Source organism: Mercenaria mercenaria, chromosome 3, assembly GCF_021730395.1.
Source record: "Mercenaria mercenaria strain notata chromosome 3, MADL_Memer_1, whole genome shotgun sequence".
Classification (NCBI taxonomy): domain Eukaryota; kingdom Metazoa; phylum Mollusca; class Bivalvia; order Venerida; family Veneridae; genus Mercenaria; species Mercenaria mercenaria.
The window spans coordinates 53948569-53967085 of NC_069363.1; the positions used below are offsets into that span (position 1 = coordinate 53948569).

At 36.6% G+C, this 18517-nt stretch overlaps 1 protein-coding gene across 1 annotated transcript in view; it reads right to left on the reverse strand.

Annotated features, from left to right (window-relative positions):
• Positions 1-10648: 10648 nt before the first annotated feature.
• LOC123524730 (uncharacterized) overlaps positions 10649-18517 on the reverse strand; it is a 41158-nt gene continuing 33289 nt past the window's right edge. The window contains exons 22-24 of the mRNA XM_045303163.2: positions 18108-18145; positions 17624-17767; positions 10649-15176 (exon numbers count right to left, since the gene is read on the reverse strand). Of these exons, the coding sequence (XP_045159098.2) occupies positions 14958-15176; positions 17624-17767; positions 18108-18145 (401 nt within the window). The 3' untranslated portion in view covers positions 10649-14957. The remainder of the gene's footprint in view (positions 15177-17623; positions 17768-18107; positions 18146-18517) is intronic.

An 18517-nucleotide genomic window follows, 5' to 3' on the forward strand; every position in this document is an offset into this window, starting at 1 on the left:
GTGCATTGATGGGCATGTCCGGTCCATATCTTTGTCATTCATGCATGGATTTTAAAATAACTATGCATGAATGTGTGACACTGTAAGGCAACGTGTCGCGCGCAAGATCCACCTCCTTAGGTCAAAGGTACTAAACTCTAACATCGGCCATAACTATTCATTCAAAGTGCCATCGGGGGCATGTGTCATCCTATGGAGACAGCTCTTGTTTATTCTACATCTAAAGTTAGTATCTAAAATAATTTTAGTGACGGAAGCACATTTATCTTTAAATGTATAACTAGTAGCCCCTAAAGGGAGCCAAGTGCCCCATTTGAATAAAATTGGGAGAGGACCTTATAATGATGCTTCAGACCAAGTTTGATGAAGATCCATCAAGTGATTCATGAGAAGAAGTTGTTTAAAGGTTTTTCTCTTGGGGCTCGTAAAGGGGTCAAGCAAACCCATTTGAACAAACTTTAGAGAGGACCTTACAGGGATATTACAGACCAAGTCTGGTGTCATTTTTGACGATAAATTTCAGATAGAAAGATGTTTATGTAAATTGTGGACAACACCATCCTGATCCACCTGCACTAACAGCTCAACAGGTGAGCTAACAAAAACTTGTGCCCAGGCTAGTTTTCCAATATGGTTTCATGGAATACTTTCAAAAACTGCAGTCCTGCTCTTGTTATTTCAAAGAAGTGCTTCTTCTGTTACTACCAACATTGTTCTAGTGCTCGGCATGAGCTGCTCACTGTCACTTTGGTCCTGTAAAATTTTCCTTTCTACAACAATTTTGTGGAAATCGATGGAACATGCATGTTCCTTGGATGGTCTTCTTTCACATATGATCATTTAGTTCCTTTCAGCTTTAGATTGGTGCCACCACATGGAAAAATCTACATAATGGTATCTTCTCCAAAACCACTGGTACAACTTTTCCTTTGATGACCCTCATCAAGATTTTGGACCTCCATTGTCAAATAGAAAATGAAGCTGACTTTGAATAACTTGCCCCTCAGAGATTGGGTTCAAAACCTTGCTTTGGATGTAGAATTCTTCATGTGAGCCACGCCATGAGAAAACCAACATATAGTGCGTTTGCAACCAGCATGGATCCAGACCAGCCTGTGCATCCGCGCAGTCTGGTCAGGATCCATGTTGATCGCTAACAGTTTCTCTGATTTCAATAGGCTTTGTAAGCGAACAGACTGGATCCTGACCAGACTGTGTGGATGCGCAGGCTGGTCTGGATCCAGGCTGGTGGCAAAGCCACTATGTTGGTTTTCTTATGGTGCGGCTCATGTGAGGAAGCCATCAACACAACATAGGTGCCTTCCTTTACTACCTGGTTACTGAAACAATGCATGGAGGAGCACATGGGGGACTTCCTTCACCATCTAAAGCTACAAAAGTCCCCATATGACCTCATTTGTGTTGGTACGACTCTTAAACCAAACCAAAACAAAAACTAAATTGTCAAAAACTCCTTTGTCTTCAAATGACATCTCTGAAACCATTGAGTGAAGTTGAAAGATTGTATGAACTGTCCCTGTATTTTCTGCTTATAGTTGTTCAATGTTTCTTGGACATAGCAGCCCACCAGAGCTAAATATAGAAAATTCTAAAAAGACAACTACATTTCAGGTCCAGTTTTAAAATGATTTTACAAGAATGTACCTAGTCCTACCCAATTCAAAATGCCTGACTGCTAGATGTTTACTGTTGTAACTTTAACAATCTTCTTGTCAGAATCTGAAGGCACACTCCCAATGTTATGTTGCAATTGCAGTATGCTGTCAAACTTGTGCAAGCAATTCAATTTGTCAGAACCGTAACTGCTTAAAGTTTTTGATAAAGTCAAATATCTCTGATACTATCAAAGCTATTGACCTGGAACTTAAACTAGTTATTTACTATCAAAGTCTACACCAGGAGAAAGCTATTGACCTGGAACTTAAACTAGTTATTTACTATCAAAGTCTACACCAGGAGAAACAATCCCCCTAACTCTGGTGGGTAATTAAATGCTGATGATATTAGTTTTAAAAGAACAAGAAAATTATAACCCATTAGTGTAATATGCTGACGATTAAGTTGGTGTAATTACTAAGAGGGTAATGTTGTTGTTGTTTTCTTCACCTCTGTCCCTAGGAGAACAGCTTCTGAATACGCAGCAATGAATATTGAATAAACAGTTCACTACTATAAACACCTTTACCACTTTATACAGTCATATACTGATCGACTGATATTTTGGAAGGACAAACGATCAATGTTGTACAATCAGACACCTCTCTAATATTGCTAAAGAACCTACTTTAAAATGCAAGTCACCTTGCAATTGGTTCAAAGGCCAGTCTTTTTGCCTTACTGTTATAGGTGATATCTGTAAAAGGTTCGACTATAATTATGCATATCAAACATTAAACACATAAATACTTAACTCGAAAAAAAGTATCGAAGTATAAAGCTAAATAGTTCCTGCACACCGGACTGGCGTTTCTGGTGATTTTACCCATGCCGGCAAAACCCATATGGCAACCCCCATGCCAGATGACTCTCATGTACTAGTGGTTCATGCAATGATAATATATTGTTTATGTAAAAATACGAAAAAAGCAGGTACCTTGATAGTTTCTCTCATGATTCCTTATAGTATATTTCTCGATTCAAAATACGTTAGTATTTATAAGAACATAACGTTACACTACAAACGATAAAACTTAAGTGGAACTTTGTTATTGTGCGTAACGCAAAACATCATGATGTCACTTCTGCTTGCGGACGTTAATTTCCCGCGCTCTACTATAAGAAAGAGTGCTACAAAGAAAATATTTCTACCTGTTATTTGTAAAATACGGTATGCAAGAAAAATAATCTGCTAGAATAAAATGTTAACATGTAGACGATATGCAAGAAAAAATATGAGTCGTGTGTTTATGAATCGGATGGAAATATCCGTCCCTCGGCCACCTGCGCATGGGACGGATATTTCTATCCGATTTGTAAACACATGACAGATATTATTAATATAAGACACTGTTTATGGATGTTAGTGTTCCAGACGTACTACTGTGTAAAAAGTTTGGTGTTGATTACCGAAAGAGTAATGTAGTATGTTTAAACAAAATAATATCACTATGGTTAATATGAGCATTTTTTCCACTCAGATTTCAAATATAATGTGGTAATTAAATGCTGATGATATTAGTAATAACTATGAGGTTAAATATTCTTGTTGTTAATAACACACAGTACTAACTTTTTATTGTTGTTTTAAATATCGACGACATTATTTATTTCTGTACATGTATACATAATATCAACGAATAATAGCACAATTTCAGCTCTTGTACTTGGGACCCTTTCCGTTGTACGGATAGAGTAGTAGATTTATACCGGTTTATCAATACAAATACACAGGTCTCCTTTTTTCCTGTAAATTTTCTTTTTCGTATTACAATAATTACATTTAAGGAAGATCCAAATCTTACTTAAATAGATACAGTGTTTTTTTTAAATAAATGATTTATATAAATCACTGATCATGTTATTACCTCCCTTTATTAAATATTTGAATTTTCTAGTGGAACATCAATTCCATGATTCTATATAACGTTACTTATCTTATGTATTTGTTAGCCGAAATAATTGCAAAATATATGTAATCTAAGGCTTGTGTATGTGACTTGACAAAGGCCCTGGGCCAAAACATTGTCGCAAAGAGTGCATGATGTGGTCGAACAAATCGTTTTTATATAGCTACAGTACCAATAATAATAACACAATCAAAAAAAGGTTTAGAAATTAGCATAAATTAAGTTTAAAAAGTAGTATCCGGAATTTCTTTAGAATAAAAGGCCTATATCCCCTATCATTCTCATATGAAACTTTGGAAATCGAAAGGAAATAATCTTCATTTATGACATACACTGCACACTGCACTCACAAAAAGCCATCACCGCGCCAAAAGAATCTATATTTGGCTAAATGTAGTGAAGTAAATATAACTATATTTAGCTAGGTCATGAGCATGCCCAGTTGGACGAGTAGGCATTGCCCTACTACTAGTAGTATATTTACCCCTCCCACAGTTATTTCACATACATTTGTGACAGAACAACCATATAGTATCATTGAGACAACTTCAAAGGTAAGTCCCAGTAGTAAGTTTAATTAATGCATTAAATTTCATTTAACAAACTGTTTTTAGTGTTTTGTTTGTTGCAGCCCAATGTATGTTTGACCCGAAGTATACCGTCATATCATACTAGTATCAGATGTTAGTGTGTTATCGAATTATTATTTTAACAAACTGGTGGAGCTGGCTACTTAATATGCAAATGAGAGGGTTAAATTCTACTTCGCAATACATTTAAAACCTTGTCTGTGCTTCGTTGTGTCGGGTAATACACATGTGTACACAAAAATCAAAATATCTGATAAATCCTTGCTGTTTTTTATCTTACATATTCCACTTTCGTTTTCAAAAATACATCATTTTTTTCATGTATGGTGTTTGTAAATTGTTTATTATCAGATTAAAAGCTGAATTATGTACTTGTTTAAACTGCTCGAGATAAATTAAAAACTTACTGGAACAGACGCTGCACATTTCTCGTTTCTTAAGCCTTGAATTCCTATCTAAAGCAGGGCAAAAAGATTTTAATGTGCTACTATTACTGATGACTGTTCAAATAATTCATTTTTAATGAAGAATATTTCTAAATATGTATTATCTTAAAATTTCAGAAATTCGCCTTATGATGGCATTACCAAATGGTCCAATTGAGATCGTTTTCTCCTTCGATACTACACCTAGTATGATTTCATGTTTGGATGCGGTACGGGGGCGGTTTGCAAACATGGCTCAGCGCCTTCAAGCCGAGATGTTTGCACATGGAGACTACTGCGATAGGCATAATTACATAACAGCAGCATTTGTGGACTTCACAGATGATATCACACAGCTTGCTCGCTTTGCACAATATACCAGTTTAACTGGTGGGGGGCATTCTGATAAATGCTATGAATTTGTACTGCATGAGGTGCGTACCAAACTCATGGACGCCAGGATCTCAAAAGGTATTTGTTATGTTCGGCGACTGCAATCCTCATGAGCAAAACTTCCCTGCCAACAAGCTGATGTTAGACTGGAGAGCCGAAGTTGATGAATTGGGTAAAATTGGCGTTCGCATTTACTCTGTGCAGTGCAACTCGTGGATCCGACCAATTTTATGCAGAAATTGCACATCGTACTGATGGCCAGCATTTAAAACTGAGTGACTTTAAAAATGTCTTTGATTTTCTCATGGCTATATGCTACAAAGAAAAAGGAGATGACCTGTTTCTTAACTATAAGAAAGAAGTAAGGGTATGCTCTTCTACTATAAATAAAGACTTGCATAAACTGTTTGTCGACTTGAGAGACAAAGTTATAGCAAGGTCATCCTATGATACATTGTCAGTCAGCAGCAAAAGTCCTGGAAAAACACTTGGTAAAGGAGAGAAAGTCCCGACAACAAAAAAAAGACAGTAAAAATAACAAAGAAAACAGAACCATCCATGAAAACTGTCAAAGGAGAGAAAGTCATTACAGGAACAAAGGCAGTAAAATTTACAAAGAAAACAGAACCATCCCTGAAAACTGTCAGAAAATCCACAGCAAGCATTAAGAAGCCAAAACCAGTACCAGTACACAAGAAGTATCTGGAACAAGAGGACCATGATGGTCCTGAATCGCTCACCTCTTCCCACATGACCCAGTTTTGAGTATGACGTCGTTTTTTCTATTATTTGACATAGTGACCTAGTTTTTGAGCTCATGTGACCCAGTTTTGAACTTGACCTAGATATTATCAAGATAAAAATTCAGACCAATTTTCATGAAGATCCATTGAAAAATATGGTCTCAAGAGAGGTCACAAGGTTTTTCTATTATCTGACCTATTGACCTAGTTATTGAAGGTACGTGACCCTGTTTTGAACTTTATCTAGATATCATCAAGGTGAACTTTCTCACTAATTTTCATGAAGATCTCATGAAAAATATGGCCTCTAGAGAGGTCACAAGGTTTTTCTATTTTTATACCTACTGGCCTAGTTTTTGACCGCATGTGACCCAGTTTCAAAATTGACCTAGATATCATCAAGGTGAACATTCAGATCAATTTTCATGAAGATCCATTGAAAAATATGGCCTCTAGAGAGGTCAAAAGATTTTAATAATTTTAGACCTTCTGACCTACTTTTTGTCCGCAGTTGACCCAGTTTCAAACTTGACCTAGATATCATCAAGATGAACATTCAGACCAACTTTCATACAGATCCCATGAAAAGTATGGCCTCTAGAGAGGTCACAAAGTTTTTTTATTCTTTGACCTACTGACCTAGATTTTTAAGGCACGTGACCCAGTTTCGAACCTGACCTAGATATCATCAAGGTGAACATTCTGACCAATTTTTATGGAGATCCATTCACATGTATGGCCTCTAGAGACGTCACAATATTTTTCTATTTTTAGACCTACTGACCTAGTTTTTGACCACACATGACCCTGTTTCAAACTTGACCTAGATATCATCAAGATGAACATTCAGACCAATTTTCATACAGATCCCATGAAAATTATGGCCTTTAGAGAGGTCACAAGGTTTTTCTATTATTTGACCTACTGACCTAGTTTTTGATGGCACGTGACCCACTTTCGAACTTGATCTAGATATCATCAAGATGAACATTCAGACCAACTTTCATACAGATCCCATGAAAAATATCGCCTCTAGAGAGGTCACAAGGTTTTTCTATTATTTGACCTACTGACCTAGTTTTTGAAGGCACATGACCCACTTTCGAACTTGACCTAGATATCATCAAGGTGAACATTCTGACCAATTTTCATGAAGATCTCATGAAATATATGGCCTCTAGAAAGGTCATAAGGTTTTTCTATTTTTAGACCTACTGACCTAGTTTTTGACCGCACGTGACCCAGTTTCGAACCTGACCTAGATATCATCAAGATGAACATTCAGACCAACTTTCATACAGATCCCATGAAAAATATGGCCTTTAGAGAGGTCACAAGGTTTTTCTATTATCTGACCTACTGACCTAGTTTTTGATGGCACGTGACCCAGTTTCGAACTTGACCTAGATATCATCAAGGTGAACATTCTGACCAATTTCCATGAAGATCTTATGAAATATATGGCCTCTAGAGAGGTCACAAGGTTTTTATATTTTTAGACCTACTGACCTAGTTTTTGACGGCACGTGACCCAGTTTCGAACTTGACCTAGATATCATCAAGATGAACATTCTGACAAATTTTCATGAAGATCTTGTGAAATATATGGCCTCTAGAGAGGTCACAAGGTTTTTCTATTTTTAGACCTACTGACCTAGTTTTTGATGGCACGTGACCCAGTTTCGAACTTGACCTAGATATCATCAAGATGAACATTCTGACCAACTTTCATAAAGATCCCATGAAAAATGTGACCTCTAGAGTGGTCACAAGCAAAAGTTTACGGACGGACGGACGGACGGACGACGGACGACGGACGACGGACACCGCGCGATCACAAAAGCTCACCTTGTCACTTTGTGACAGGTGAGCTAAAAATATTTGCCGAAACTTCGGAGAGAAAATGTGTCAGAAAGCAACTTCCTTTTGAGAGAAATGCCATGGTCAAAATGGCAGCTTGTTATTTCGACGGAACAAAACGTCGTAACAGACACACGAGCACGAACTGCTAGTGACATAAGCTGCCAAAGGACAGGAAGTGGTCATGGATTTAGAGCTAAGGAAATTTTTGGCAGGAAAACAAAAGTTCCTGCAATTTATGAAATTGGCATCCAAGCAAAAAGACATCATAGAAAATATGTGACATACAGTAAAATGTGTCGTGGATTTACTTTCAGTTCAAATTGGGAGAATAAACTCCTCGGAAGAAAGGACATTCGCATGCAAATTGACAGTTTGGTCGAGAAAACTGTAGCATATTTGTACGTAGAATGTTACTGAAGGGGGATCAGTCTAAAAGTAAAGTTAGACAGGCGTTGAGGAGGTACAATTATGCATGGAGTGGCCTGAAATCTGTCAGAAACGGCAATAGAACTGTTTCTAAGGGAGAAATTGAAATCTCATCTGAAATGGACATATAATTTAATAACACAGAAGTTTTCAAAATAAGTTTTATCTTATAAAGGTGCAATATATGCTAGTTAGGCCTAAAAAATTCTTTGTTTACGGTAACATGCTAAAAAAATCAGGGTAGGTAGGTCGGATTTTTTTGATTTTTTAAAAAAAATTTATTAGACTTTTCGGAAATTATTTTTCAGTGTGTCAAAAAATGAATACAAATAAGGGGGTTATGCCTTTAGAGCATCAGCAAGTTGATTTCTAACATCACTGACCATGTTTAAAGCATAAAAAGTGCAGTTCTGCAACTTGAAAAAAATATTCTCCAAGGCCATAAAACAATTAGGGTCGGGCCAAAAATTTAGGGTAGGTAGGGATACCGGAAACAAACAGTTTTTTTTACGCCTTATATACATTTGTACAGGTATTTGAGTTTAAACAATGTTGACTGAATGTGGAACTTTTGAAGTACACTGGGACCCCGTTATAACGCTGTCATCGGGGTCCAAGGTTCGAGACCCGCGGATCTAGCGGGGTTAAATTTATAACGCGGGTTGATCGTATCAGCGGTAAATGCAATACCCCACCCATCGGTAATGTATTAGACGTATTTTGGACGCTGTTTTATGTTAATAAGAAATAAGAATCGTATAAACGGGACATTTATTAACCTTAAATGCTACTGAAAAATACATTAAAAGAATTATAACGCTGTGTCATCTTCTCATTTTGTCGTGATTCTAAAAGAAAGTTGAAATTGTTTATCCCGGAAGTAAACATGTATAACGCTGTGTGAGGAATGCGCTGTCATGAGAATTACATACGCAATGCAATTGCACTGGGGGTTTATGTAACTAAAAGAGAAAAAACGCGGACAGTCTTAAAAAAAATAATTTTGAATACATGAAGAAAATCGATAAATAAGATAGAAAATTGTTAAATCGCCGTCGTTGATATACGATATTAAAAAGGGAGAACATTCTCAATATGGCTTTCAGTGCGTCGAATCTTCGCAAATTCCGACGAACCGAGAATGATTATTATGAAAAATGGCTGCATTTTATTACAAAACTGGGCCTGTTGTTCGGTTTTTATTCACTCGAGTGTTAATGTCATCCACTTAATTGGTGCAAACTTAAACGGTTTGATAGTTGACTGACCGATCTTCCACGCTTGTTAATGCAAACAATCTAATTTTGACACGGTACTGATTGCCTAATTGTCACAGGTCTACATGTATTGAAACTTTAACAAAGGCGATACGCAAACAAGTAAGCTAGCAGACGATAATTGATAAAAATCAATAATCGTCACAGTTGTCATGGAAAGGTGTTAATGTACACGTACATGTAGTTTTAACGCTGGTTATGATCAAATTAAATAACATCCGCGGATTTTTTTTTTTTCTGATTTTTGATTTTTTTTACCCTCTAAAATTTGGGAGCCAAGACGATACAGCGTTATAACGAATACCGCGGTATATCGAGAAGCGTTATAACGGGTTTCGAGTGTATACAGTATGTTACGTGTGTAAATACTTTTTAGTCTTTGTTTCAACACTTATCCGATAAAATTTTGTCTTGTTGTACTCTGTTTGACATTTACATTGTACATATCAGTTATGATTAAATAAAGAGAATCTATTTTTCATAATTTCATGAGATGTTGATGTATATTAATATTAATAGATCGAGATATGTGAACCTACAAGTAAGTGACTGAGTAATGGCTTTCGTAATTTGGGACATTGTTTCACGATTGCCCCGATTTTGAAAACCAATCTTTGCCTTATGCAGAGCCATAAAATGACATGCAATACACATCAACATGTGGTAATACTTCTGGGTCAGTAAACAATATTTTATTTTTACAGCCTGCAATATTTCATAGAAAATATTTGTTGCAAATGGCTGCCAATGTGCAGGTGAATTTTTTCCACCCACTCCCAGTTTTTATGATCTTTCATTATTTTTTTTATCTTTACACATGCTTTCTCCATGCAGTAAGACATAGGTTGCCCCCATGCACTTTTGTCCTAACATAATTAAGTTGTTCAAGATGGGATTTATGGTGTTTGTGCAGTTGAAATCCTCTCATTGCCTCCTCTAGCATTGTATCCAGCTCTATTAAATTCCCTTTAGATAATTTCAACTTACCTTTAATGTTAAAAAGATAAAATTTTGTATGGAAAGAGATATATATACATGTAATTCTGCATTATTGTTCTTTTTTTAACACTTCCTCTCATTGCAATCTATCATGTAAAGTTATTTGGAATCCCCGTAGGTGGTGTCAAAAGTAATTAACTTAAATAATTACTGAGAGGCAGGAAGAAGGAGGGACTGAAAAACAAGACAAAGTGATTTTAATTTGGTCCCCTAAAATATGAACTGACTGCCCATGAAACAAAAGGGCCGGAACTAAGTGTGTCATGAAGACTTAATCATTATCTGTCAGACTGGTTCATTTTTCCCTAGAGAAAAACGGATAAGGTAAGTATAACAAACAAGAACTGTCATTTCTTAATATTGTATTGACAAGCAATGAACTGTCAATTTCAACAAAATAATAACATTTTATCAAAATAAATCAAATTAGAGCTGCTTTTGAGAACAGCACATGTCTCCCACATCTGCCTAATAATCTGAATAGTAGTATATGAGTCAACCATGTATCAAGACCTCAATTGCCTAATCATCTGACATGATTAGGTCTTGGGGCATAAATGACTCATATACATTAGTAGTATACGAGTCCTTTATGTGCCCCAAGAGCTGAGCGATTTTCGGTAATTCAAGGGCCATAATTCCGAAGTGCCTGGGCCGATTTGGCTAGTTATCGAACTTGGCCGAGGACTTATTTGCAAACACATTTTGTTCAAGTTTGGTGAAGATCGAATGAGAAATGTTCGAGTATAAACCCTACGCCCAATATATTCTTAATTCCCAATCAGACTTTCAGTGCTTTGATTATCAAAAACAACCCAATCAGACTTTCAGTGCTTTGATACAACCCAAACAGACTTTCAGTGCTTTGATACAACCCAATTAGGCTTTCAGTGCTTTAATTATCAACAATGTTTCAAGGGCCATAATTCCGAAGTGCCTGAGCCGATTTGGCTAGTTATCGAACTTGGCCGAGGACTTATTGGCAAACACATTTTGTTAAGTTTGGTCAAGATCGGATGAGAAATGTCTGACTTAGATGCGGACAAGCTTTGTGACAGACGGACGGACGGACACACAGGAGTAAATCAATATGTCTCCCACCACACAGTGGTGTGGGAAACATAATAACATAATAAAGTAATTACTTAAACCCGCCCGCTTAGCTCAGTAGGGAGAGCATTGGTCTATAGATCGCAGGGTCACGAGTTCAATCTGGGGGCGGGGCGTATGTTCTCCATGATGGTTTGATAAAAGACATTGTGTCTGACATCATTCGTCCTCCACCTCTAGTAATTCATGTGGGGAAGTTGGCAGTTACTTGAGGAGAACAGGTTTGTACTGGTACAGAACCCAGGAACACTGATTAGGTTAACTGTCCGCCGTTACATGACTGAAATACTGTTGAAAAACGGCGTTAAACCCAAAACAAACAATTTATTTATTTATTTGGGTTTTACGGCGCACCAACACAGTATAGGTAAACAAACAAACAAAGGAATTACTTGATGATATTTAGAAATCTTGAATTTTCCATCAAATATTTGTTTGAATATTTCCTTGCATGATCTTTAAACTAGTGCAAAAAATTTCAGCAGTTTTTTATTTATCACAGAACAATAATTAAAACTTGGCTTGTTAACCCTTATTATGCTGGACACCATTGATTCTGCCTTTGTGACCAGTGTAGATCATGATTAGCCTGCACATCCAGGCAGTCTGATCATGATCTACACTGTTCGTCATTCAGTCAGTATCTTTTTGGTATGCACCCCTTTTAACAATTAATGGAACTGTCCATTTTGAAAGATGGACAAGTTCATTATAGAAATTTAGCAGCAACAAGAGCTTGTAGAACATGAAATTCCCCCCTTGATGCAATCAGTAATTGCACAAGGAACAGAAATTATTTGGTCATTATACACAGAAGTTCTACTGTTCTGGGTCAATGTGACCTTGACCTTTGACCTACTGACCTCAAAATCAATAGGGGTCATCTGCTGGTCATGATCAACCTTCCTATTAACTTTCGTGATCCTAGGCCCAAGCATTCTCATGTTATCTTCCGGAAAGGGTTTAATTGTTCCGAGTCAATGTGACCTTGAGCTTTGGCCTACTGACCTCAAAATCAAAAGGGGTCATCTGCTGGTCATGACCATCCTCATCATCTTTCATGATCCTAGGCCCAAGCGTTCTTGGGTTATTGTCTGGAAACCGTTTAACTGTTCCGGGTCACTGTGCCTTGACTTTTGGCCTACTGACCTCAAAATCAATAGGGGTCATCTGCTGATCATGATCAACATCCCTATCAAGTTTCGTGATCCTAGGCCCAAGCGTTCTCAAGTTATCTTCTGGAAACGGTTTAAATGTTCCGGGTCACTGTGACCTTCAACTTTGACCTACTGACCTCAAAATCAATACTGGTCATCTGCTAGTCATGATTAAGTTCTCTATTAATAATCAGGATCCTAGGCCCAAGCTTTCTTGAGTTATCATCCGGAAACCATTTAACTGTTCCGGGTCACTTTGACCATGACCTTTGACCTACTGAACTCAAAATCAATAGGGGTCATCTGCTGGTCATGGCCAACCTCCCTTTCAACTTTCATGATCCTAGGCCAAAGCATTCTTGAGTTATCATCCGAAAACCGTTTAACTGTTCCGGGTCATTGTGACCTCGAACTTTGACCTACGGGGTCATCTGCTTATTATGACCAACCTCCCTATCAACTTTCATGATCCTAGGCCCAAGCGTTCTTGAGTTATCATCCAGAAACGGATAGGTCTACATACCGACTGACGTCTGCAAAACAATCATTATTGTGAAATCATTATTATTCATGGGGATTAATTTTCGTGAATTTCATGGTTCAGCTCAACCACAAAATTAAGTCACAACAAACAAACTGTGCCCACAATAATGTAAATCGTATGCAACAATGTGCAATGTCACCAAAACAGACAACATAGCTGTCCAATCTTATCCATAGTTGTGTGCATGCGGCAGTACTGACTTGCAGCTTTCATGTAGTTTATTGACGCTCCATCAAAGATAAACATAGGTATGCATCGGAACAAAACCGACTTTCATTCAGACATAATCATTTAATGTTTACAACATGCTAGTCAAAGTAAAAGTACTAAAAATAAAAGTTTGACATAGCGTCACATGCCAACCACACTATTCTGCAGTTGTTATTTGAATTTGTTCGGGCCCGCTCCGCAATGTTTTACACTAGCCTTTATTTTTACTGACATGTAGTAAACTACTATTACTTTGGAACTACTAAATATTATAAATTAATTGCTAGATTTTCGTCCAATGCATTATTACCTTATTCACATTACACGTTTTTCAGCACAAGATAGCACATGCATAAGTTCAACATCTTGTAATTTTAGATGCAGACGCGCATTCATTTTGCAAAAATACATTTCGGATGAAAGTCTAGTTTTGACACTTTTTAATTGGTGCTGACTTCAGTAATTGGCACATAATCACCCGCTAACCTCCCATGGCATAGATTGCAAATTTGGTAACTATGGTAGTGCTGTTTGACACGTGTAGGTTTCACATGTAAGAACAAAATGATATACTAGATCTACTCCTGTGGAAATTATGAAGAAAACAAAACCAAAATTGAAAATCCACGAATTTACGTCCGCACAAAACAGCCATTTTGGCCAAAACAAAATCAAATGATTTCACAGTACCCCTCTTTCTTCGAAGTGGGGCATAAGAAAAACAGGAGACAGCACGCTCGACTATTTCGATGCTGGATAGTGAAACTGGGCACATTTGACGAAGCTGGAGCTGTCACTGGAATATTCAATGACTCCAACATGGATGAAATATTGGATAATAGCTTAAGTCTGTGTCAAAAGTATTAAGTAATAAGAGAGATAAGAATCAAGTGTATCAAAACATTAAATATATATAAGTACAATTCTTAGCAAAAAGGGGGCATAATTCATGAAATATTGGTGCAAGAGTGATGCACCTTGTGTCATGTTGAATCAAATCCATTTAGTAATAACCTGAGATATAGTGAAAATGCATAAAAATAACCTTTAATTCTAAGTAAAAGGGGCATAATTCATGAAAGATTTATTGACCTTGTGTTGTATAATGTGGGTGATAAGGTGGAACAACTATTTTAAGTTTGAATCAAATCCATTTAGTAATTACTGAGTTAGAGTGAAAGTGCATCAAAACTTTAACCTGAAATTCTAAGAAAAAGGGGGGATAATTCATGAAATAATGGTGCAAGAGTAATGGTCCTTGTGTCATATGATGTAAGTGATGATGCTGAACAACTATTTTAAGTCTGAATTAAATCCATTTAGTAATAACTGAGATAAAGTGAAAGTGCACCAAAACTTTAACCTGAAATTCTAAGTAAAAAGGTGGGATAAAGATGAAATATTGGTGCCAGAGTTATGACCCTTGTTCCATATGATGTGGGTGATGATGAGGAACAATTATTTTAAGTTTGAAGTAAATCCATCATGAAACAACAAAGAGAAAGTGCATCAAAACTTTAACCAAAGTGCGGACGCGGAAGGACGCCAAAGCGGACGCCTACGCTGGGTCGAGTAGGATAGCTCTCCATACTTTGTATAGTCGAGCTAAAAAGGGTTAACAGCAGGAAAAGGGTTAACAATCAATAAAATGCACCAGTAAATGTTCCTCATTATATCTGTCTATTACAGAGCTGTCAATCATAAGACTGTGTCCCTGTCTTTCAAGTTCTCCAACGTTACAATGATGCAGTGTCACAGTGTGTAGACTGTGTAAACTTTGACCCAGTCCATACAACTGACTTCCTTTGATTTCACTTCCGTACAGAGAGAGCTCCTCTAACTTTGGACAGTACTGAAAAGTAGGAAAACAAAGTGCATGAAATTAACACAGCCTCAATGGCAGTCATTCACACCATTTTGTTAAAAATATAACCTCAAACTAAACTGTTACAACTGCACTTTGGGAAAGTAATCACTTAATAAAGTATCTCCATGAAATTAACAAAACCAATGGTTTTAAAGAAGTAAAATATCTAGGATACTTTCAAACAGATATTTGACACTACTAACAAATAGCTGGTACAGACTGGTTTTCACTTGATTTGTCAGATATGCAATTTGTATTATACTGCATATACAAAAAACTTGTACTAAACAGCAAGCTGAGACAACAACATAATATGGCTGCTTAAGGAAAGTGGTTGCTTAATAAAGGCAGGCTCAAATTATGTAGATACTCGAAGTATTTTTCTTTAACCTTTAGCCTGCTGGTAGCAAGTGGTTCTGCCATTGCAACCAATGCAGACCACAATCATGGTCTGCACTGTTCGTTATTCAGTCAGTAAATTTTCAGTGAACACCCCTTTGATAAACAAGTGGTACTGCTCAAATTGAATGATGGACTAATTCATTTCAGAAATCTAGCAGGGTAAAGGTTAACTTTGTACAAGTAGTTATTGGATTATTTCAAATGCTGTCTTGAGGCCCAAATGTAAGACTGGTTTCCAAATATGTTTGCCTCGTAAAATAAAGTCATTATTATTATTATTATTATTATTATTATTATTATTATTATTATGTCTCTGTTAATATTATTGTACAACACTAAGCTGGAAATATAGGTGAATGGTCAAATCTATGTCTCCCTTCTTCCAAATGTAGATATTAGAAACAGGAGCATTCTAAGAATTCCTTGCAGCCATTCAAAAATTTGACTGAAATGAAGAAGACCCACTCACTTTACAAAAAAAACACTTATCTCCCCTTATAGGGACCAGTCGGAGGCTAGTTCATATGCAATTCTGTATGCTGTGGCCTTGACCTGTGATCAAATGACTTAAAAAAAAACAGTTATAGGGGTCATCTACTGAGAACAGGCATCTATCCTGGGAGACTGGCAGCTAAAGCATCCCTTACTTATTATGCAGAAAACATTTCAATCTAGGTCACTGTGATTGAAAAAACATTTTCAGTATCAAGATAACTGTGACCTTAATCTTTGATCCCTACTTGACACACAAAAAATAGGGGTCATCCACTGACCACATGCAATCACCCTATTAAGTTTGAACATTGTGACACCAAGCATTTTTTTATCTATTGATCAGAAACCAAATGGTCTAGGTCAAAGCATTCTTTAGTTATTGAGCAAAAAATCATTCTCAGTCTCACTGTGACCTTGACCTTGGACCTACTAGCCCCTTCCCCCTTACAAAAAAAGAGGCCATCTACTGACCACAGGCAATAATCCTTCAAAGTTTGAACATAGTGAGAACAAGCATTCTCTAGTTGCTGATATGAAACCAAATGTTTTAACTACTGGCTCATGGACTGACAGACAAACCAACTGACCCTCTACATTGATGGGGTCATAAATATTAACTGAACCAACACCACTAAACCTAAATTCAACTTAGATACATCTAGGCTTAGCGCTGACCTTTCACGATGTTAAGACTTATGTAATGCACCTAAGTATAAACAAACTTTTCTCATTAAACTATATGAAATCTCTTTTATAAAACATTTTTTTTTTACAACATAACTCTGCCTGGAACAAACTCGATAGAGTCCTAGTGGTTCATGTAAAGTATGATATGCCTAATTCTCATAATTTTTTAGATAATTTTCATATAAACATATGTAAAACAATGACAAATTTTGTCCATTATGGTCCTTACTCCAGTGTAACAGGACTACTAGTCAATATTATGTGTTAGACATTTATGACACTATAGGTCAAATCTTCCCGACCTGACCATTCACTGTGAAAGTGCATATTATTTTTCTGTCACTTTGTTTGTTTTGGGTTTTATGCTGTTTTTCAACAGTATTTCAGTTTTGTAATGGTGGGCAGTTAACTTAAGCAGTGTTTCTGGATTCTGTACAAACCTGTTCCCCATATGTAACTGCCAACTTCCCCACATGAATCAGAGGTGGAGGAAAAAATGAATGATTTCAGACACAATGTCTTTTATCAAATCATCTCGGAGAACATGTGCCTTGCCTGTGAATCAAACTCACAACCCCCGCTATCAGCAGATCTATGCTCTCCCTTTTGAACAAAGCAGACGGGTTACTAGCCAATATCAAGTGTTTTAAAAATATTTACCTCACTATAGGTATCTTTCCTACTTGACTTATCACTGGGAAAGAACATATTATTTTTCATTCACTTTTAATAACTGCAATTATTCTGACTACTATTTATTACTTTAATTAGTAAATTAATGATTTATTCCCCTTGATTTTCCTAGGTACACTCTCTACACAGGATAGAATGATGGTGAGTATACTTACATATGCAAGTACTCTTGCTAAATGTAGCACCTGTTTGCTGTGTAAGGACAGACATCTCAGGGCGAGCAGTGGGGCGCTATGGTACACTTGCACCTGGGTCAGACTCTCTACATGCAGTGTCAATGAGTTCAGTTTAGGACATCCCTGGAAATGAAAAAATAATAAAGACTGGTGGTTACAAAGTATGAACTTCAAGAAACACTGGTGAGCTGCTAAACATATACACTACGTTTTATAGAACAATTTTTTCATAGTGGTTTAGTTTTAAAACAATAGTATTATCTAGGCAGGTTTTTTTTTTTGGCTCCATTTTCAGGACAATGGAAAGAGTGCTTTGCTGCTAATAGGAATTCTTGCCTAAATTTTATCCCACAGATTTAATGTATTTTGTGGACTCTGGGCTGATTTGATCTACACTGGTTAAACTGTATCATCAACAAGTAAAATTTTCAACTGTTTAATAAGAAACGTTTTTATCCTTTACCTGTATCCTCAAATATCTTAACTTTGAACACTGGATATCTGGAAGAAAAACAATATGACAGTATAAGCATTAAGTTTTACTGATATAACATTTTGATAATTGCTTGGTTTTTAAATCCATAGACTATTTAAATACAATGTAACTGTATCATATAATAAGGAAATCAAACTACTTTCCTCACATAATCCTCCCAGGGATAAGGGCCAGCAGTTTTAGCACAGATATGTCAAAACTAAAAGAACTCTTGATAGTTCAAATGAAGAGGGCCAGCAAAAGACCCAATTTCCTATTCTCTACAATATTTTTCATCAAAATATATAATTACTATACCTTAGACTGATATACATTGTATGAAATATCACTAAGTATCTTAATTCAAACATTTATTAAGTTATCAACTATTTACCCAG